Here is a 22416-nt window from a genome sequence, read left to right as displayed (position 1 = left end):
GTTATTTTCTTCATAGCACTTATTTATTTTGAAGATGAGCTACATGTGTTCATATTTAGATATAGCCTTTGATATTAATAAATGTGTATATCAGTATCAAAACAGGGTAAGAGTATAAGGAGTAATGATAGCAAAGACGATTATAAGTACTGTTTTAGGTCTTTTTAGATCAGGAGAGGCCTCTCTGATAAGATGGCATTTGAACAGAGATCATACACACACATATGTGTATATGTATATATGTGTGTGTGTTACATATATATACATAATAATAGTGTTCAAGAACGAGGTTCTTCTGGTCTCTACATATGTTCACATATGAAAGTGCTGGGAAAAGAGGTCATTGTTTGAGAATAGAACCCTTGAATCTGTTACAGACTTGTAGATTTGCCTAAACCTTATGGATTGGGCTGCAAGTATAGTACATCTATTTCTGAAACAAAGATAACAGTTTCTATTTTAGGGAATCTAAACAATGAGCATTTTTCCTTTCCTTTCTCTGTTTATAAGCCTAAACTCGCTCTAGCCTGTCAGTTATGATTATATGTACAGTTCCCAGCTAATGCAAATAAGAGAAGCTGCTGATGGAAATAGGAATTTTAAAGAGACTTCCAGAAGTATGGTGGCAACATAAAATCGATTCAGTCAGTTTGCTGGTGGAGTTCACAGAGCCTGGATTCTTTGAATATATCTACAAGTCACCACCGACTAATTTGGGATCCACGTCTTTTGCATTTTCTGGTCCTGTTTTTCAGCCAAAATGCTCTAGATCTAGAAGCAAAAAAGACAAAATGCCTCTGTCACTGTTTCATGATCAACCCTAATGGGAAAAGAAAAGCTAATTAAAATCTATGAAAATGAATCGAGTAACCTTTAAAGATAGGCAGTGCAATGTGACCAATGTTAATGTGACAATTTGTTAATGGACTAGGCAGTTGTAATCGGTTTTAAAAATAACTTGAAGCTTTTTTTATGTTTAACAAAAGTTACTAATTAAAGGAAGCAATGACCTGTATGTGAGATTATCCATGAAAACTGTTTGCCATCTGAACATAACACCAAAAGAAAACACTCATTTAAGATTTTTCTTTTCATGGTATAATCTTACCCTGGGGGCTGTTTTGGTTTAGTCTTTATTTATTTATTTTTAACCAGTTGAGTATTTTTAAATCCCTTCTATTTAAATGAGATGCACATTTTAAATTCTCACTAATAGTAGAGGACTAAAACCATTGAAATCCCAATCCTACCTGTTCATGAACTGGGTTTGGGATGCCCAGGTGCCCTGTAGAAGGTCTGTCTAATGCCTGTCAAATGCCTTTGAAGACATTCTTGGTCTTTTTATTTTTTGTTTTTGTTTTTTTTGCCTTGACACTGTCAAGGAAAGAAACAGATCTGGAAAATAAAAATATTTGTGTTATATAATCTTCATTTGTGTAAAAATCCACTTCATACTGTTTTCTACTTCCAGCTAAAACAGTTGATTTAATTTGTTTATTGGAATTTAAAAAGGACTCTGAATAAGAAGATATAGAAGAATTATTGTAATTGTGAGGATTTGAAGAACAAAAAGGGAAGATTTGTAATTATCTAAAGTGTATTTACCCTGGGTGTAAAAGAAAACAGATAGATATTAGAGGTGAATGAGAATGAATTTGTCACATGTTCATTATCTATAAACAGTCCTAACAATATGAATAATTACTTAAACTGAACAATCCGGGTTTATAAAAAGTTTTGCGGAAATGATTGTCATCCGTATTAATTCTGAATAATTATTACTCATACAGATTGAGCCACTCAACTAAGAAACAACAACTGATATGTAGAGACCATGCAGCAATTTACCAAAGTACAAGTTTCAGTGCTGGAGGGATCTTTGCAATAATCTAGGTTACTCCCTTTATTCTATTGATGTAATCACTCTGACCAAGAAAGATCAAGTGGTCGTTCTTATAACTCTATTAACTAATAGTAGGGGGAAAGAATTAGGACTCGGGTCTCCTGATTGTCATTCTGGTATTTGTCATTCTGGTATCACCATAGTGACTAACCCATACCTTCTTTGAATGGATTTGGTAGAAACTTGGCCATGAACTTGAACATTGCTGATTGGCTGACCATAGGTTTTGCCACCATTATCTTAATTGTCAAGTTATCCCAATTACGGATATGACTAGATTCTCCTGACTTTTGCCAGAGGATAACTACTTTTGGGATAGGAAATCCCAATTGTTTCAGGATTATTAGAAAGGGATCTGGTTTGTCATCTGATGTTCTTATCTTGAGGGACATATATCAAATCTGTGATGTTTCTATATCGATGCCCAAGATAGTGAGCTCTTGGCCTCTCCAGCTTTCCGGATATTATGGTATATAGATGTGAAGACCAGAGTACAGCAAAGTAGGAGTAAATATTTCTTCTGTCTCCCCCACTTACTGTGTGAATATTTGTAAGAAATTCAGCTTTTTTGTTTTCTTAAAAATCTATTTACTCGGTAAATGTTTCTTTAGCTTGTATTATACTCTGAGCTAAAGCTCCTAAACGTGGTACTTATTAAAGAGTTTGAATTTGATGACAGATCCAAATGTATAACAATTAACTATAATAGAATAAATAATGAAAGAAAGTATTCTGGGAACATGGAAGCCGAAGCAGTATTTCCAGGAATATGAGTGGTATTTGGTCATGGGATGGCTTATGAAAGTCAACAGAGGGTATTTGTTAAGCTAGGATTTGAAGAATGGTTAGATATTTTCTACATAGTGAAGTTTGGGAAGGACATTATAGATAATGTAAGGAGATATTGAGGTGATGACAACAGATAATGGTCTTGGAAGTAAACTGTAAAGGGATCCTTTAGAAATTATGTACTAAGGATTTTGGACTTTCTCTCAGCATGGGAAGTACTAGACCTCTACATTTTACTATTCTCCCCTACCCATATATCCATGAAGACATCAAAACTGAATTTAAGACCTTCTTTCCACTGAGCTCAGGCATACCCTAGAATTCTTGACCATATACACTCTAGGAAGTCATGACCAGTCAATCATTTATGGCAGCACAGATGGAATCCAACACTACTAAGTAGTTCAAAGCCCCAGAACATCTTTGAACAAAGTGTGACATGAACGTATCTGTTTTAGATTCATCACTCGGGGCAATCTAGGGGAAAGATTGAATGATACAACACTGGGGGTAGAGAACATAGCCAAGACGCTATTGTAGTGTTTCGGATGAGAATTTTAGAACATGTTTTTGAAATGGCATTTATGGAACTTGAAGGTATCATTGCTTTTCTCAAAGTCTTAGTAACAACTTTTCCCCCCATAGCATGCATTTGGGATTTAATAAAAACTGCATAGTATATTTCATAGCATTCTACTATAAAGATTCCCATAAATTCAGATCAACAAAGGACTTAATTTCTAGTTTACAAGATATGAGAAGGGGAGGGAATAATATTGTAGTCTCTGTCTTCAGAACAAAATACAGTTATCTGGGAAAATACTGATGGTCTTTATCCTATCAATGTGTGGTTTTACCTATTTATTTTCTCTCTTACAAAAGCAGGGCTCTCTAATCATCAACACAATTTATATTCATAATTAATAATTATTATTGTGATATCTTTGTACAGGTGTGATGAAATAATGATAATTACTATTAATTGAAAAAGGTATGTACATTATTTCATATAATGATTCAACAGTTATATACTGTTGGCATTTTTGTCCCCATTTTAGAGTGAAGGAAAGAGGAGTAGATGGATACGATTATATATCTAAGTGACTCTGACACCAAAGCTCATGCTCTGTATTCCTCAGATTGTCCAAGGTTTTATTTTTTTTTTATTTCTTTTGTTTTAGTAGTTTTACAGTGTCAAGCCATATACTTTGCTTTAGAAATAATAGGTAATCATAGTTGTCTAGAAAAGAGAAGATGGCTGTGTAGACGAGGAGAGTTGTAGTGAGGATGGACAGGAAAGGGCAGATGTTGAGGTTCTGACCTCAAAAAGTAATTAATTAATGATCTTTAATATCCATTATCTGTTATTTTGTCTAAAGAGCCATTATGATTTTTTATTTAAATTCCAGTTAGTTAACATACAGTGTAATAGTAGTTTCAGGCAGGCAGTATAGTGATTCAGCACTTCCGTACATCACGTGGTGCTCATCACAAGTGTACTCCCTAATCCCCATCACCTATTTCACCTACCCCCACCCGCCTCCCTTCTGGGAACCATCAGTTTGTTCTCTGTAGCTAAGAGTCTGTTTCTTGGTTTGCTTCCCTCTCTCTTTTTTCCCCCTTTGCTCGTTTGTTTTGTTTCTTAAATTCCACATAGGAGTGAAATCATATGGTATTTGTCTTTCTGTGACTGACTTATTTTGCTTGGCATAATACGCTCTAGCTCCATCTATGTCATTGCAAAGGTCAAAATTTCATTCTTTTCGATGGCTGAGTAAAATTCCAGTGTGTGTGTGTCTGTGTGTGTGTGTGTGTGTGTGTGTGTACACATATACATACATACACTAGATCTTTATCCATTTATCTATCAGTGGACACTTGGGCTGCTTCCATAATTTGGCTATTGTAAATAATAATAATAATGCTGCAATAAACATAGGGGTACATACTATCTTTTTGAATTAGTGTTTTCATATTCGTTTGGTAAATACCCAGTAGTAGAATTACTGGATCATGTGGTAGTTCTATTTTTAATTTTTTGAGGGATCTCCATACTACTTCCCACCATGGCCGCACCAGTTTGTATTCCTACCAACAGTGCACAAGTGTTCCTTTTTCTCCACATCCTCACCAACCTTTGTTGTTTCTTGTGGTTTTTTATTTTAGTCATTCTAACAGGTGTAAGATGTCTCATTGTGGTTTTGATTTGTATTTCCCTGATGATTAGTCATGTTGAGCATCTTTTTGTGTGTCTGTTGGCCATCTGGGTGTCTTCTTTGGAAAAATGTCTATTCATGTCTTCTGTCCATTTTTAAATTGGATTATTTGCTTTGGGTGTTGAGTTTTATAAGTTCTTTATATATTTTGAATACTAACCCTTTATCAGATATGTCACTTATAGATATCTTCTCCCATTCCCTGGGTTGTTTTTTAGTTTTGTTGATTGTTTCATACACTGTGCAGAAGCTTTTTATTTTGATGAAGCTCCAACAGTTTGTTTTTGCTTTGTTTCCCTTGCCTCCAGAAACATATCTAGAAAGAAGTTGCTACGGCCAATGTTAAAGAGAATACTGCCTGTGCTCTCTTTTAGGATTTTTATGGTGTCAAGTCTCACAGCTAGATCTTTAATCCATTTTGAATTATTTTTGCGTATGATATAAGAAAGTGACCAGTTTCATTCTTTAGCATATTCCTGTCCAGTATTCCTAACATCATTTGTTAAAGAGACTGCCTTTTTCCCATTGGATATTCTTACCTGCTTTGTCGAAGATTAATTGACCATACAATTGTGATTTCATTTCTGAGTTTTCTGTTCTGCTCCATTGATTTATGTGTCTATTTTTGTGCCAGTAACATACTGTTTTGATTACTACAGCTTTGTAATATAACTTGCAGTCTGGAATTGTTTGATTACTACAGCTTTGTAATATAACTTGCAGTCTGGAATTGTTATGCCTCCAGCTTTGCTTTTCTTTTTCAAGGTTGCTTTGGCTATTTGGGGTGTTTGTGGTTCCATACAAATCTTAGGATTGTTTGTTCTAGCTCTGTGAAAAAATGCTGTTGGTGTTTTGATAGGGATTGCATTAAATGTATAGATTGTTTTGGGTAATACAGACATTTTTTAAAAGATTTTATTTATTTATTTATTTATTTATTTATTTATTTATTTATTTATTTATTTATTTAAGAGAGAGAGAGCACGAGAGGGGGAGAATCAAAGGGGGAAGCAGACTCCCCACTGAGGGGGAAGCCCGATACAGGACTCCATCCTAGGACTCCATGTTCATGACCTGAGCCAAAGGCAGTCGCTTAACCAACTGAGCCACCCAGGCTCCCGTAATATAGACATTTTAACAATATTTGTTCTTCCAGTCCACGAACACGGAACATTTTTCCATGTCTTTGTGTCATATACCATTTCTTTCATCAGTGTTTTATAGTTTTCAGAGTACAGGTGTTTCACTTCTTTGGGTTTATTCCTAGGTATCTTATTGTTTTGGGGGCAATTGTAAATGGGATTGATTCCTTAATTTCTCTTTCCACTGCTTCATTATTGGTGTATAGAAATGTAACAGATTTCTGTATGTTGATTTTTTATCCTGTGACTTCACTGAATTCATTTATTAGTTTTAGCAGTTTTACGGTGGACTCTTTTGAATTTTCTATATAGAGTATTATGTCATCTGCTAAGAGTGAAAGTTTTACTTCCTTGCTGAGTTGGAAGCCTTATATTTCTTTCTGTTGTCTGATTGCTGTGGCTAGGACTTCTGGTACTATGTTAAATAACAGTAATTTCATTGAAATTTTTATTTTGAGTATAATTTTCTATTCACATGAAGTTGTGAGTCTGTCGAGAGATCCTATAATATATAAAGATCCCCTTATCCATTTTCCCCCAATAGAAATACCTTGCAGAACTATTGTATAATAGCACAACCAGGATATTGACATTGATACAGTCAAGATACAGAACATTTTCATCCACATGAAGATCCCACATGTTGCCTCTTACAGCCACACTGACTTCCCGTTCACCCTCACTCCATCTTTAATTCCTGACAACCACTAATCTGTTCTTAATTTTCTGTAATTGGGTTCTCTATCTATTCCATTAATCTCTGTATATATACCTCCACAAAGACCACACAGTCTTGATTACTGTAGCTATTTAATAAACCTAGAAATTGAGTAGACTGATTTCTACCAGTTTACTCTTCTTTTTAAAAACTCTTTTAGCTACTCTAGTTACATTTTATTTCCATAGAGAATTTCCGATTTGTATACCTTTTATTTCTTTGTTTTATTGCATTAGAAAGGTCTTCCCAAACCACGATAAGAATTGTGAGAAAAAGCATTCTTGCCTTATTTCTGATATTAAAGGGAAAATAGTCCATCTTTCATCTTTCTTTAATGTTAAGTATAATGTTAGTGGTAGGGTTTTTTGTAGGTACTCTTTATCAGGTTCAGAAAATTCCCTTGTATTTTTTTTTCTGAGTTGTTTTATAAATCTTGAATGTGTTATGAATTTTGTCAGGTAGATTTTTACACATCAATTGATATGATTATGTGATATTTCTTCTTTATTCTGTTAGGATGATGGATTATATTGACTGATTTTTGAACATTGAGCCAATCTTACCTCCTTAGAATAAATCCAACTTAGTAATGAAATATAATTCTTTTTATATGTTGTTAAATTCTATTTGCTAATGTTTGTTATGGATTTATGCATCTGTATTTAGGAGGGAGCTGCAATTTTTTTTCTTTATTTTCTTTAACTGTATATTTTTAGTACTGAGGTAATACTAGCTTGATAAAATGAATTGGGAAGTATTCCCTTTTTTCCTGTTTTCTGAAGAGATTGTGTAAAATTGGTGCTAATTCTTTTTTAAACATTTGGTAGAATTCACCAGTGAAAACTTCTGGCCTGGATATTTCTCTCCTGGGGCTTTTACACTTACAAATCCAATTTCCTTAATACTTACAGGCTATTCAAATTATGTGTTTTATATTGGGTAAGTTATGCTTTTTAAAGAAGTGGTTCATTTCATCCATGTTCTCATATTTACATACGAAGAGTTGCTCATAGTCTTCCCTTATTATCCTTTTGATATCTGCAGGATTTGTAGTGATATCCCCTGGTTCATACCTGATATTGGTAACTTCCCCCCACCCCTTTCTTTCTGTCTCAATATCTCTTTCTCCTTTTGTTCAATCTTACTAAAGGTTTGTCAGTTTTCTTGAACTGTGTAAGGAACCAGATCTTTGCTTCATTAATTTTTTCTATTGTTTTTCTTTTCTTAATTTCATTGATTTCTGTTATTTCTTATTTCCTTCCTTCTGCTGCTTGAGGTTTTGTTTTGTTTTGTTTTGTTTTTTAGGTTCTTGAGGTATAGAGTATTTGTAAGACCTTTTTTCTAATGCATACGTTTAGTGCTATAGATGTACCTCTCAGCACTGCTTTGGCCGTGTCCCACAATCGGTTTATTCAGTTCTTGGTATTTTTTTAATCTGCCTTGAGACATTCTCTTTGTCCCATAGATTATTTAATATTGTTTAGTTTCCAATGTTTAGAGATTTTCCTGTTATATTTATGCTTAAATATACCTTCGATATGTGCTTCTATATATCCTTGATGATTTTCTGTCTAGTTGTACAATCATTTGTTGAGAGAGGGATGCTGAATTCTCTAATTTTGAATTTTTCTATTTTCTCTTTCAATTATATCAGTTTTTTCATCACTTTTTTTGCAGATTTGTTATTTAGTATACACATATATAAGATTGTTATTTTTTTTAGTAGATTAGCTCCCGTTATCATTATATAATGTCATTTTCTGTTTCCATTAGTTTTCTTTGCTCTTAAATCTACTTTGTCTCCTATCGATATATCATTCCTGATTTTTTTTCATTAATGTTTGCATGGTGTAACCTTTTTCATTTTTTACTCGCATCCTGCCAAATCAGTATATTTGAAGTGAGTTCCTTATAGACAGCATATCGTCCATGAATCATGTCACAGATTAATGGCAGAGAGATCACTCAAATCTGGTAATTTCTATCTTTTAATTGGTGTATTTAGACCATTTTCAGATAAGGTAATTATTGATATGTTGGGACTTAAGTCTGCCATTTTTGCTTGTTTTCTGTGTTTTTTATTTCTCTGCTTTTTGCCCCCGTCGTTATTGTTGGTTACTTGAGCAGGTTGTTGTTGTTTTTTAGAATCCCATTTTATCAATTGTGTTTTTTAGTGCATCTCTTTGTATAACTCTTTTAGTGGTTGCTCTAAACATTACATTGTACATACACAGCCTTAACGGTCTACTGGTATTGTCATTTTACCAGTTTAAAGTGTAGCTAATTTCTTTCTTCACGTTCTTTTGCCCTGGCTGTCTTAGTTGGTATAGCATGCAACTCTTGATCTCAGGGTCGGGAGTTAAACTCTCACATTGGACATGCAGCCTACTTTAAAAAAATAAATAAATTTAAAAAAATATATATATAATATAAATATTTCCTCTAGATGCATTTAGAACCATGTCAGATAGTGTTTGATTGTTTTGTTTCAACATGAAACATAATTTTAAAAATCAACAGGAGAAGGAAAGTTTATTGAATTTATCTGTATTTTTTTAATTACTGTGATCTTTCTCATCTTCTAAGATTCCTTTTTTTTTTAAATCATTTTTCTCTTTTTTGGATAATTTCCATAGTCACTGTTTCAGTGTAGGTCTGCTGAGAACAAATTACTTTAATTTTTCTTCCTGAGAATGTCTCAACTTCACCTTCATTCTTGAAGGATATTTTCACTGCTTGCAGGATTCTGAGTTGTTGGTTCTTTTCTTCCAGCATTTAAAAAACGTGTTATGACCTGTACGGTTTCTAATGAGAAATTCGCTAGCATTCTAATTGTTTTCCTCCTATAACTAAAGTATTGTTCCTCTCTCATTGCTTTCAAGATTTGTTCTTCATATTTGGTTTTCAGTCTTTGTCTATGATGTTTGGACTAGATGTAGGGTAGACCCAGGCAGGAGTCTGAAATGCCCAGTTGAGTAGTAGGTGCCTGAAAAAACCAGCGTAAACTTTTGTAGCTTCCATAAACAGGAGATGATTGAAGAACAAGTCATAAACCTAGGATTTCTATGAGCCCAAAAATACACACTCACTCGCACCTTATGAGTCTAGAGCCAAAACAGGGTCTAAGATAACTTGCCTTCCAACCTAAGGAATTTAAGTAAGAGCCAAACTTTCTATTAAGTGAACACAATTTAGATGTAGTATATGCCAAAAGAAGCATGATTTTATGGCTAGATATGAGCATATGAAACTTATTCTTGGAGTGGTGTTCACAATAGATTATGAGCTTCTCTTCCTCATTTTGCTAATTGTGACATGTAGTCCCATTGACCAAGACAGCCCTCAGACCAATTTAGAACAGTGACTTATTTACTAAAGAATATGTTCTTACTTTCTCTGCTTGTGTTGCTAATAAAAATGATAAAAGTCTTAATAGGTGGCCGAGTCAGAACGTTTTGTTCTGCATTTTGGTGTTTCTCCAAGCCAGAGCCAAGAATGAGATGGAATGGGGTAGATTATTGTGTTGTTTTCTGTAGGGTAGCAGTTTTGTGGAGAAGAGGTTTTAAATCTCTAAAGCTGTCAAGATGGAAAGTTTCACCAAAAATGAATTGACATCAAATAAAACATGAGTACCTGTATTTGGATGTTTTACCACATACCCAAGACAGACAGTGGATTATAAACCTTTCATTTATTGGACTCTCTGGGCTCCATCTGTAGACCAGTATGTTGTTTCAGCGTCTGAGACAAACCACAGAGGATAGCCATACTTTGTGAATGTTGTTCTTCCTTTTAATCTGTGTGTTTTCTGTGGTCAGGCCTGATGAGAAAACTCTTAACTCATGGCGGTATATCCAGATATGTGCCAGTGGGTGGCAGTAGATATGGCAGAGTTTAGCTACCAATCATAGATGGAGTCTAAATGCAGTATACTTGCGGGCTTTTTTTAGTTTATTTGTTTTAAAATGCAACTGATTATTTTTCACACATTTTCCTGACATTAGCAGGCATACTGAAGGGTCATTTTTAAAATAATAATAACAGTTAACGTATATTTAATTTTCACTATGTATCAGACACAATTTTAAGTGTTTTACATATATTAATTTAAAAATAACACATTTGATTATTTTCAGGGTATTTTGGCTAGTGTACAGTTACATTATTATTCATTTATCCTACTTACCTATACTGGTGTAACAGAACAGAAAAAAACATTTCCTGATAAACATTATATGAAGCAGAGGAACTGTTCAGCTGTCAGCCATTTATTTAAAGAGATTGTTGTTGTTGTTTTATTTTGTGAGATATTCTGTACATTGTGTGATGTGCACACTTTGCCAAAAACAATTGCCTTTTCAAACATTCTAAGTATTTGCTTTCCGTCAAAGCCACATCTTTTGATGTCCTCTTCCAGGGTTGAGGAATTTCATGTTGGACAGCAATTAACTATAGGTCTTCTCCCAGATCGTTGCTATGCAATTTGCTCTAACCAAGTTTCGTTTCAGTTTGGGGAGGCATTGGACAATGTATGAGCACTTATGATAGAGTTTGGAGTAATATGTCATTTCAATACGTCTTGAAAAGCAAAGGAGGACAGTCAGTTTTTTGTGAGAAAAAGTACTGGACCCCGATCGAGTTTAAAAGCCCTGGGGTCAGGTTCATGCACTAGCTGTGTGACACTGACAGAGGCTTTTGCCTTTTGGCAACTCAGTCCTCTTCTATAAAATGTGAGGAAGTTGGATTAGACCAGTGGTTTCCAATCAGCGTAATTTAGAGCCTTATAACTCTACCACGGCATAGAGGGCTTGATCCCAGGGTAGGAATAGAGCCTCCGACAGTCTGGCCTCCAGGTCCTCTCTTCTGCTTTCACCCAAGAAGCTTCCTTTCAGCTTTTTAAATTACTGTATTTATTTATATACTGTATACACTTGAAAGTGTATATGATTTCATTCATAAGACAAAATTCTACTTGTTTTAAAAAATAAAAGGTTGAAAACCCTGGGATTAGGTTATTTCAGTGGTCCCTTCTGTCCCTAAAATATTAATGATTCTAATAACTGGGGAGCCAAAGAAGAGAAAGGGAAATTGGCCCTGGTCTTTAGCATGTAGCTAGTGTCTCGCGTATCTAGTATACAACTATGGGAGGCTAGGGCCATCACTTATGACCTCTGAAGGGTTGTAAGGTGCTCTTTTATTTGATTAATTTTATTACACCACAACTGCCACACACAAAGACGAATGACATAGATTTACTTTTTTAAAAAGCTTACATTCTTTTGAGAATTTACACTGTCTGTTGTTTTAGGTAAATGTCAGGACACGGGTAATACTGAACAGGCGCACTGATTACTAACTGAGGTGTAGGAGCCAGAAGCGAAATGCTTTTCTCTGCAATCATTAATTTGCCATATTCTGCTGCCGATGCTCCTCTGTCCAGTGCTGCTATTATAAATGTTGCCGTGTCTGAAGCCCTTGTTTCTAGAACTTTCTGTCCATGACCAGCTGGGTGGAGTTATAATATGGATGAGATATTTTGTAGTAGAGGTTACAAGGAAAAATCTGCTCATTTCTAAATTTGATCTCCAACCTTTCTGTGAAGGGTCAGGTTGCTAGATAGACGGGTCGCTCATGTAGAGCTGGACATGATTTTCGTTTTAAAAGCAAATAAACAAACAAACAACCTGTCTGCTCCCTTGGCTCCCAGGAACCAGAATCAACATAAAAAAGTGTCAAAGCTCCTTAAACAGCCAGACCGCTAGCTGCAAAAACTGTGAAGGAAGTAGTACAAGACCGTCTTCGCCAAAAACATGGTCATGATATATTACCCTGAATGTGCCAGAGAAATGCAAAGTGGAACAAAACAAAACAGCACAACCGGATTCTCCAATTCTCATCCACGATGGCCTGCTTTTTTAAAATGGGATTTTTTCCCTCTCTAATGACTATATGTCAGAATGAGTTAGTACCAACTCATTTAAAGAGTTGGAGCCAGTCCAAGGGAAATATGCAGGACTGCTGCCCTTTTCACAAAAAAAAAAAAAAAAAACAAAAAAAACAAAAAAAACAAAAAACCAAGCAACTTTCATTAACTAATGTTGATGGAAGCACATTTAGCCACAGCAATTTGCATGGCAGTTGAATTGCTGTTTGTATTGAACAGCAAACGAGAGAATAATAAAGCAAAACAGGAACATGCCAGTGGTGAGCAAGGGAGCAGGGCAGCCCTTCCACTTTTTCTGTGCTGACCGTTTGTTCTAAAGCCGGTAAGACCGAACAACAAGAAGATTGCTCATTAGGTGCACTAATCACACTCTGTTGTCACAGCATCTATCACATCAGCTGTCCAGAGGTTTCACCTATATTGTCTCCTCTTGTGGTTGCAGCATTGTTGCTTCTCAGCAAAGCCCAGTGGCCATGTTTTATCAGCACAGGTTAATAACTCTGTTCATCATCCCAAACGTGTGTACCTGAACAAGGGACCTAACAAGAGAGCAATTGCACAGAGCAGTGATGTAGTGGAGATGACAATTTTGGGGATCCAAGTTAAGCAGCAGAGGTAGAGAGGTAGTAGTTAGGGAGGATACGGATATGGATATGAAGACCTCGGAGCCCTGATCGTTGACATCAGAGAACTCCTAAAGGAAATCAGAGGAATACAAACATGTGCATTTTTAAAAATAACAGTATTAAGAAAGGTAGAATTAAGTACCGAGTGGTACAAAGGAGAGTCTGATGTGATATATATATGTCAGGGAGATTGCTCTAGGATTGCAAGGAGAGCAAAGATCTAGCTGTGCCTTTAGACTAACTAGGTGATCTCAAGCAAATCATTTGCCTTCTTTGAGCCTCATGTCTTTATTTATTGTAGAATGAAGTGCTCACTGTAAAACAGAACACTCTTGCCAGTTCTGAGTTCTCCAAGTTTCCGAATGCAGATAAGAAAGCTCAATACAGCCATACAACCAGAGACTTTTAAAACTGACAGCAATCCAACTAAACCTAATATAAGTACAAGCAAGAAGGAAAGGAAGGAAGGGAAGGAAGAGAAAGATGGAAGGAAGGACAGAAGGAAGAAAAGAAGAAAGAGGGGAGAGAAAGAGAGATGGAGGGAGGGAGAGAGGAGGGTTAGAAGTTCAAGAGTTAACGTGGGCTTCAGCCAAGGGTGGATCTTATCCTCAGCCTACTCTTTATCTCTTGGCTCTGCTTTCTTCTTTACCAGCTTTGCTGTTGTACAGATTCCTTTGGCATAGTAGGAAATAGCCTGGAAAGCACCAGGCTAATATAAGCTTCTGGCTTCAGAAGGAGAGAAATTCTACCAAGTTTTGCCTGTGGACAGGGTTTGGTCCCTGTGTTGTTAGTGGGTCAATCCGGAGTATATCCCAGGTATTTTTCAGGCTGTTGCTTCTATGCCATGGCTCCACAAGGCTCTTTGTTGTGCTGTCTCTTTAAGGGGAGAGACTCCGTTTCCTCTTGCCTTCCTGGCTCTCCCAGAGCCCAGCATGATTATTTTTAAAGTTTCAGGTGTGAAGTGCCACTGATTTTAAGAACTCCTGAAATTGTGCACCTCTGGTTTTCAAAGTCAAATGTCACAGGGATTCCTCTTTCCTGTGCAGGTTCCCCATGCCTGGGGTTTCTGGTGTGAGGGTCTGTTTCTTTCCCCTCTTTGTGCCCAAGGTGTTCCTCCCTCCTGAGGACAGTCTGAGGGTCTATTTAGCTCCCAACAGCATCTCCATCCTTCTTATCCTTTTCCGCGTGTCCTCTCCTCTACGTTTAGCTATGAAATGTCTGTTCTACCAGTCTTTGCATCATTTTCTGGGTTATTTACACTGATGTGGCTAGTATCTAGTAGTAGCCATGGGAGGAGGTGAATTTAGAGTTCTCCTACCCCACCATCTTTCCCAAAAGTCTAGGAGTTCTAGATTTTAAATGCCAATTGTAGGAATCTCTTTGTGGGTTTTTTGTTGTTTTTCAGCTGTCCAAAATCAAGCATTCCAATTGGAATTAGCTTTGTTGGAAAAGCAACATTACCTCTGTGTATTTGGAAAAAATTGAGAATATAATTTTTAAATTGCAATAATTCTGTGAAGTTCTGAGGGTGACTGAACATCTTTACAGTTATAATTTTATTAAATCTGTGAGCTGAGTTTGATTATACAAGAGATCCAGTACCCATTATTTATCTGCTATGATTTAGCTAAGGTGTTTGGTGTCGGCTATACCAAGTTGAGTTTGGAGGAACAAGATCAGTTTCCTTTGATGGTTGATGGACCCTGCTATCCATCACTCCAGGTCCAATGTACCATTAAACAAGGAGCCTGGCTCAGAGAACCTTCTAATAATCCGGAAGTAGTGAATCAAAATGGCCAGGTTCACATAGGGACATGGTAGTGATCTTATATCTTGTGAATGTTCAAGAGAGTTGTGCTGAAGACACAATTTACTGAAACTGTTGTTTTTAGCCTAATACCCATTCCTCCTTCTTTTAACAGTTCCCTGATCTTTCATTTAGAAACTATCCTTTCTGTTCTTCATTTAATCCTTTTGGGATTATCAGTGAAGTGCTCCATCCTTTCCCCTAGCCAAGCAGTAGGCAAGAGATCTGAGCTAGGCTCATCAGCTTTTCTGTTTCTGGAATGTCATCCAGAGTGGAGTGACACAAAGACTAGAGGCACCCAGGATAAAATGCCCATTAGTTCATGCTACTTACATCCCTACCATCCCAGACCAGTTGTTACTCTCTGTAGAGCTGGATCCTCTTTTCCCATGCATCTATTATTTACTCTTATATCCTTCTAATAAATTCTGAATGCTTCTTGTACAGTTAACAAATGGTTGCTGTGAGTTACCAAACCATCCCCCAATTCCAGGTATAGAGGTCATGATTCTGTGAGTTGGAGTTGGCCCTGGGCTCACTGGGCAGTTTGTCTGGTCTCTATTGAGCTTCCCTTCTGAGTCATCCATAATCATCTTCAGGCCAGTGGACAGCTATGCTTCTGGGCATTTGCTAGCTGCCGATTAAGGGCACCTGCAGGGTGTCATAGGTGGGAACAGTCCTGGACCCTTGTCATCTGACAGGTTGTCCTGGGCTTGTTCTATGGTGTGAGAGAGTTCCAAGTGGGAAAGTGAAAATGTGCAAGGCCTCTTGAACTCTCAGTGCAGATGGGCACAGATTCTGCTGTCTTCTATTTATCCAGTCAAGTCAGGAGGCCAGCCCAGATGTGAGATGTAGAAAGTAGATGCATGTGACCTCCTCATGGTAGCAGCTGCAATGTCACAATGCAAATGAGCAAGGATTCCGGATGAAGAATTTTTGAAGGCACTCGAACAATCTGCCACCCCCAAGTTGGTTTCTGTATAGCTAAAGAACCTGATGTGCCAACCAAAGACCCCTTTAAAAATGCAGCCTAAAGCCTTGACTTTCTCCTCTCACTTTATTGACGTAACTCTGATTATGGAAAGTTTGGGAGCCAAAGTCAGCTCCTCTGTGGGGTACAGAGCAAAAATCACCTTTTTCCCTGAATCCCAGTACATTGTGTCTTGAGGGGGTTGTTTGCAACTCCTCTGTAGCTGAATTAGCCATGCAGTCTCACCATCAGCTCTACCATCTGCCAGGTCTCCTGAAGTTTCGGGGTATTGCCTGTTCATTTCTGACGTATAGCAGTGTGACTTGGCTACTCACAGTAGTATTGCTTCCTACTGTATGTAGTATAGCACTTGCTAAAAACATTTGCATTTGCCTTTCTGAGATATATATTGAATTTCTGTAAGTTATAGTTTCCTTTTATGCAGCACAGCCTCTTGGTAAGCTATATCAATCACAGAGCAAGGCAAATGCTCATATTAATGTGCACTGCTGTAGGTGTTTCTTGCCTGTTTTCATCCAGCGTCTGACTCAGCCCAGGCCTTTTTAGGTTTGTGAGATCTAATAAGATCATAGCACAGGGTGGTATAGCTGCAGGCAGAAAATTCTGCTTGCCAAATATATTTTCCTTTATAGCAAGTTTGTAAATTAATGTAGGGCACTGAGATACCATGGCTATATGCATGCATTTAGAACTCTCTTCAGTTGACTACCTTCCCTTCCAGCCACTAATTTCTCTGAGATGATGCCAAGCTCTTGGTCAGATATAGCTTCAGTGCTTCCCACCTTCTCAGTGTGAAATGATAATTAATATGACTTTACAATTAAGGTGGTGTTCTGCTTCCATTAATAACACCTATTATTCGAGGATGTTTTAATTTGGTTATAAAAATTGACTCTAGAGGTGGGACTTGGCTTGGGAGCTTATTTGAAGAGCAAATGGTTTGTTTCTAATTTTTCATTAAAAAGAAAAAAGTTTTTTTAAAAGAAAATTTGGGGTTACTTTAGAGTTATATAAACAGTGGGCCAAATTCCTAAAATATTGGTATGATTTTGGATTTGTAAATTAGTTGGCCTTCTTCTCTGGTACCTCCAGAGAGTCCAGACCTCCCAGAGCTTCTCAGCTAGCCGGAGGATTGGCAAAGTCCAGAGCTCTGCCCCATCTCATCAGTTAGGATCAGAGGGCATTTTTTTTACATTCCTTTTCACACTTAAACATCAAATTCTCTTTCCAGGCAACAGTTTTTACAAGCTCCTGACTGAATTGGGTTTGATACTAAGAGGCAACTCATTTTCACGTTATCTTGATGGACACTTTGCTTTCTTCTTACAGATCTCCTGGAAGAGACCCACAGAAAAGATGAAGAAATGGAGTCTCTACAGGTAAAGTAAATTCTCCAATAGGGGAGGTATCCTTGGGATAAAAACATTTGTTTTTACTCTGTTAGCCTTTATTGTTACCATATTCAGACCTCTGACAAATGGAGTGAAAAATATGTCAGAATTTTAAAGCCCCAGTTAGAATTTGCTTCCTTTTAGAAGCATGTGAGAATATTTGTAATCTCCTGAAGCGGGAAGCCAAGTCAGCCCCTATGCTACTCTTGAAAGGAACCTTTATTCCTTGGTATAGCTTAATAGGAGCCGCAGTATTAAGAAATGAAAGCAACATCTTTGCAAAGTCATTTCCCCAAAAAACAGGCCTGATGAATGAGGATGAGTTCATGGAATCTACATTTGGAGTGAAAGTCAAGAGTATTCTGGCTCCATGAATGTCATCTACCAATGACCAACCAAGACTATTAACACATATATGGAGCTCAAGACTTTACCTCGTATGCCTCTTACATCACTATGGATTTATACATAGTTCTTGGACTGGAAAATTGTGTTTGAAAGATTACTCTAGAATTTTAATTGACAGTTCCATGGTATGAGCAATTGATGTTAACTTGGCATCTGACAGTGTTAGTTCTCTCTTCCTTTTACATCGGGCTAACTTGCAGATGGGTAACTCAAGTGTCTGTCTTTATTAGGGGAAACATAATCAGTTATACTCACATGACAGAACCAATTCACTTAACGTCACGCTGGGGATTAAGAACAGTAAATACTTTGGACATTTAGAGTTCTTCCTGGGCCTGGAAGCTGCAAGGCAGGACTGAAGAGTGATATAATGAGCTGGCTTGAATGCTTTAGAGGTAAAGATGTTTGCTTCTGGCGAATGAAGGATGGGTCAAGTGAAGCCCAAAGAGCAAGGGAAATGTTCTATAATTGGGGATTCATCTATTTAATCGTGTATTTGTTACAAGAAAATTATATTATTGATCTTAAAATGAAGAAGAAGAAGATAGTTCTATATCCCTAAAAAAGGGGCATGTGTTGGCCACAATTCTGTACAGATCAAATTTTAATATCTTCAGCTATAGTCAGGTTAAAAAGAAACAGCCCTGGTTGGTCCTGTCTGGGCCTAGGAAAAATCTCTAGTGTATACTCACCCTGTCTTATGTCTGAGCAATTAATATCAGACTCATGAAAAGCAGAGCTTCCATGTATACTAAATGTATATATTGAAAAGGTAGTAAAGTCTTTTTTGAGGCACTTTGGTTATGCATTGTATTTACCAGAATAACACATATAAACAAATTTATTAAGTAGATAGTACATATATGGCCTTTTGAAATGACAGCACATACCTTTTTGAGTTTACTTCTCTCACAATACAAATGTTGGAACCAGTAATCCTGTTAAATTTAATATCCTCTGTTGCTTCTCAAATATTTATTACGAACTGGCAGCATTTTCTACCAAAATGTCCAGTGAGTGCAATAGAGTGCACCAGCCAACTAACTATGGACCTTTATACATGTAGAGTATCCAGTATGATGTCCAACAGCAGGAAAGTTCAATGCTGGCACTTTATATTGGCAATTAGTGCCTGATAGTAACAGTCTATTAAGAACAAAGAAACTGACACCTCTGAGAATGCACAAGAGTGCGAGACACATCACAGAAACCTTTCATTTTAACACTAGAGGAAAATTCATTGAAAAGACCTATATTCCTGAATTTCTGTATTCAAATTATAAATATCGCAGGTAATAGTTTTGAGAAGACTATTAAAGTATTTAGGTTGAAGTCCTATAATCACACAGTAGAACTTTGAGGAGTCAAAGACAAAACAGTTTTAAAAAAAGTGATAGCAGAAGATTGGAAATTGACGACTTTGAATTTTAATACTGGCTCCGCTTCTGGGCAACTTTGAGTAACTCAATTATCTTTGCTGTGCCTATTTTCTCATCTGTAATATAAAATCATAAAACTGTCTTCCAGAAGTGTTTAGTGTGGATTAGATTATCCTAGGAGGGAGAGCTAAATATTTAATTCCAATTTACAATGTTAACAAATCCCCATGTATCCAAATTGGAGTCAGTTTTATTTACTCATTATCATCATATAATTATGTATCACAGACATTCTGTATTTAATGTCATCCTCTTTGAGGATGGGGGGTGTTTATTTCTATACCCTTTCCAGTTTTCTCCAAATAAAGGATGTTTCACACATTCATCGTACTGAGTGCTAGGGATACAAAAGAAAGCTGCTTCTACTGATGCCTTCCTGCCCTGGGAAAGTATCTGTTACATAATAATAAAATATTTAAAAACTATATTATAGGGGATGTACAAGTCACTGTGGGAACATATAATACAGTGGCCTTTATTTGGTGGAGATACAGAGTGGGTTGGGTGGAAGTGTAGGAGGTGGAAGGTGGTGGGTAGGGTGAGCTGGGTAGAGTGGCAAACCTAGTAGATTTCCCAAAGGAAGCCACTGTTTAAATGACAACCAGGAGTTAGCCCTGGCAAGTTTGGAGTAAAGAAAAGTTGTAGGCAGTGTGAAGGAGAGGGGAAGACCTGAGGTAAAAGAACACCAATTTCCTGTTTGAGGAAGTAGGAGAAGCTTGGTGTGGGGGAATGTAGCATTGAGAGAGGAGAGCGAGACAGGAGTGTTTGTAAGGTAAGCAGAGGACCTCATAAAGGAGTTAAGATTTTACCCTGAGTATATGGGAAACCAGTTAAGTGTTTGAAGGAAGAGAACAATATGATCAAATCTTCATTTTTTTTTAAAGATTTTATTTATTTATTTGAGAGAGAGCAGTACGAAGGGGCAGAGGGAGAGGGAGAAGCAGACTCCCCCCTGAGCAGGGAGTCTGACACAGGAGCTTAACTGACTGAGCCACCCAAGTGCCCCTCAAATCTTCATTTTTTTAAATAGGTAACTAACTGGCTACAAAGTCCAGAATAATTGGGGGCAGATAAGATTGAAACCAGAGAGACCATATAAGCAGATGTTTGTGGGAACCTTGACAAGAGATGATAGTGACCTGTACTGGGTGGTAGCGAGAACATGAAGAGGAGTGGGTGGTTTCTTAATGTATTTTAAGATCTAAAGTTCCATGGAATTTTGAGATTGGTTGTTAAGAAGTAAAAAGGAAGGGGTTGAGAATGACTCCTGGGTTTCTTGATTGGGCCACTTCATGGATGGTTGTGCTAGTCAGTGAGAGAAAGGGAAGTTGATTCCGTCATTTTTTGTTATTTTCAGTTTGGGCGCCTTGAAGCATCAGGTGGCAGTGTCAAGAGGGGGTTTGTTCATGAGTCTAGAGCTCAAAAGACGTGTGAATTGGACATGCCGATTTTGTTGTCAGCAGATTGGTCTCCATATCATATAGATGATACTAAAAGTCATAGGAGTGGGATGCCTGGCTGACTCAGTAGGTGGAGACTATAGCTCTTCATCTCAGGGTCGTGAGTTCGAGCCCCATGTTGGGTGTAGGGCTTACTCTACCAAAAAAAAAAAAAAAAAAAAAGTCATGGGAGCAATGAGGATCTCCCAGGGGAGGTATGCAGAATAAAGAGATGAAAACTTAGGCCAGAACCATAAGGAACACTCACACTTAACTTTCAAGCTAAGAATGAAAATCCTGCAAAGCAGTCTAAGACATAGAGAAAATAATTTCAGCTCATAGTATCATGAAACATGGGAAAGCATATTTCAAGGGAAAAATTATAAAATTGAGTAAATAAATCCTTGAATCCCCCTAGCTAAGGGGCTTAGGTTTTAAAATGAAAACTTACCATACAATAAGTGGTAATTTCCTATCAGACCTATGCAGCCACTTTTGTCTTTCACGTTCCCAAATATCTACTATTTAGCACAGCACCACACCATAGTAGGTACTCAGTAAATTTTTGACCAAATAAACAAATGAATACCACCTACTGGACTCTGATTTAGCACCTATTTCTGGTCTTCATAAGGTCTGCCCATTAAAAAACAACAACCATCCCTGTCCTGGAGTTCATTTTCTGTTTAAAAAGGGGGGGGGGGGGCTCCTAAGTTCTACCTTTCCTATATATACACACATACACGCACGCACACACACTTTCACTCCCCCTCCTTTTCTCTACCCTGCTCTATTTCCCCCTCCTTCTTTGAATCTAGTATTGAACCAAAAGGTCAGTAAGTGAGTAATTTGGCATGAGTTGTAATAATCCGTGGCAAAGGAAGAGGATATAATGGTGAGGGAAGCAGGCAGCAGCGAGGAGAGTATTTTCAGTCTTAAGAGGAATCACAAACAAGGGAAACAAACATATTTGACAGTGATTTCTATAATACAGTTGGTAATTACCAAAATTCTTCACTGGAGCTTAATATTGTCTGGCTGGGTTTTGTGTGTGTGTGTCTGTGTGTGTGTGTGGTATTCCTTTGCAGTTACATTATCTGCTGTTCTTCTTAAAAACAAAGTATTGTCTTTGACTCTAAATGTGTGGTACGGTACCAGAGTCCTATTTGCATATGGGTTTGAGGTACATTGAAACAAGCAAATCCCTTCTTTAATCTGCTCTGAGATCAGCTGAAACATTTTAAATAGACACAAAAGGTAATCCATTTTCCTCAGTTTAGTCGAAAAATATTCAGTGACTCTCACCTTACTTGTCATGACTGGTAATGGTAGGTGCTGCTGTTGCTTTTTGTTTTCATTTTTGAAAGTACCAACCTGCCTGGTTCACCTTTCATCAGTTCCTTGCTTTGTGAACCCTGAATGCAGATCACACCAAAAGAGTACCATGCTTAGTCATGAAAAGCTGCAAATTGCTACCTACGACTGTCACTAAGCAGAGTATCTGGAAAACACATATGCCCCCCTCTTCTTTGCTGACTCACAATCATCTCACTTTTCATTTTATTTCAAATAAGGTAGATGATTATGAACATGATTTTCCTAT

The 22416-nt window shown here is 37.1% G+C and overlaps 1 protein-coding gene across 4 annotated transcripts in view; it reads left to right on the top strand.

Moving 5' to 3' along the window:
• The window catches only part of CEP128 (centrosomal protein 128), a 375253-nt gene that overhangs the window by 280159 nt on the left and 72678 nt on the right, over positions 1-22416 (top strand). For all 4 annotated transcript variants that reach the window (XM_045807714.2, XM_045807712.2, XM_087856159.1 and 1 more), the window contains one exon: positions 17466-17515. In XM_045807714.2, coding sequence (XP_045663670.2) covers positions 17466-17515 — 50 coding nt within the window. The remainder of the gene's footprint in view (positions 1-17465; positions 17516-22416) is intronic.

Source organism: Ursus americanus, chromosome 26, assembly GCF_024610735.1.
Source record: "Ursus americanus isolate L20-20 chromosome 26, mUrsAme1.1.p, whole genome shotgun sequence".
Lineage (NCBI taxonomy): Eukaryota > Metazoa > Chordata > Mammalia > Carnivora > Ursidae > Ursus > Ursus americanus.
This window is presented reverse-complemented; position numbering and strand designations above follow the sequence as displayed.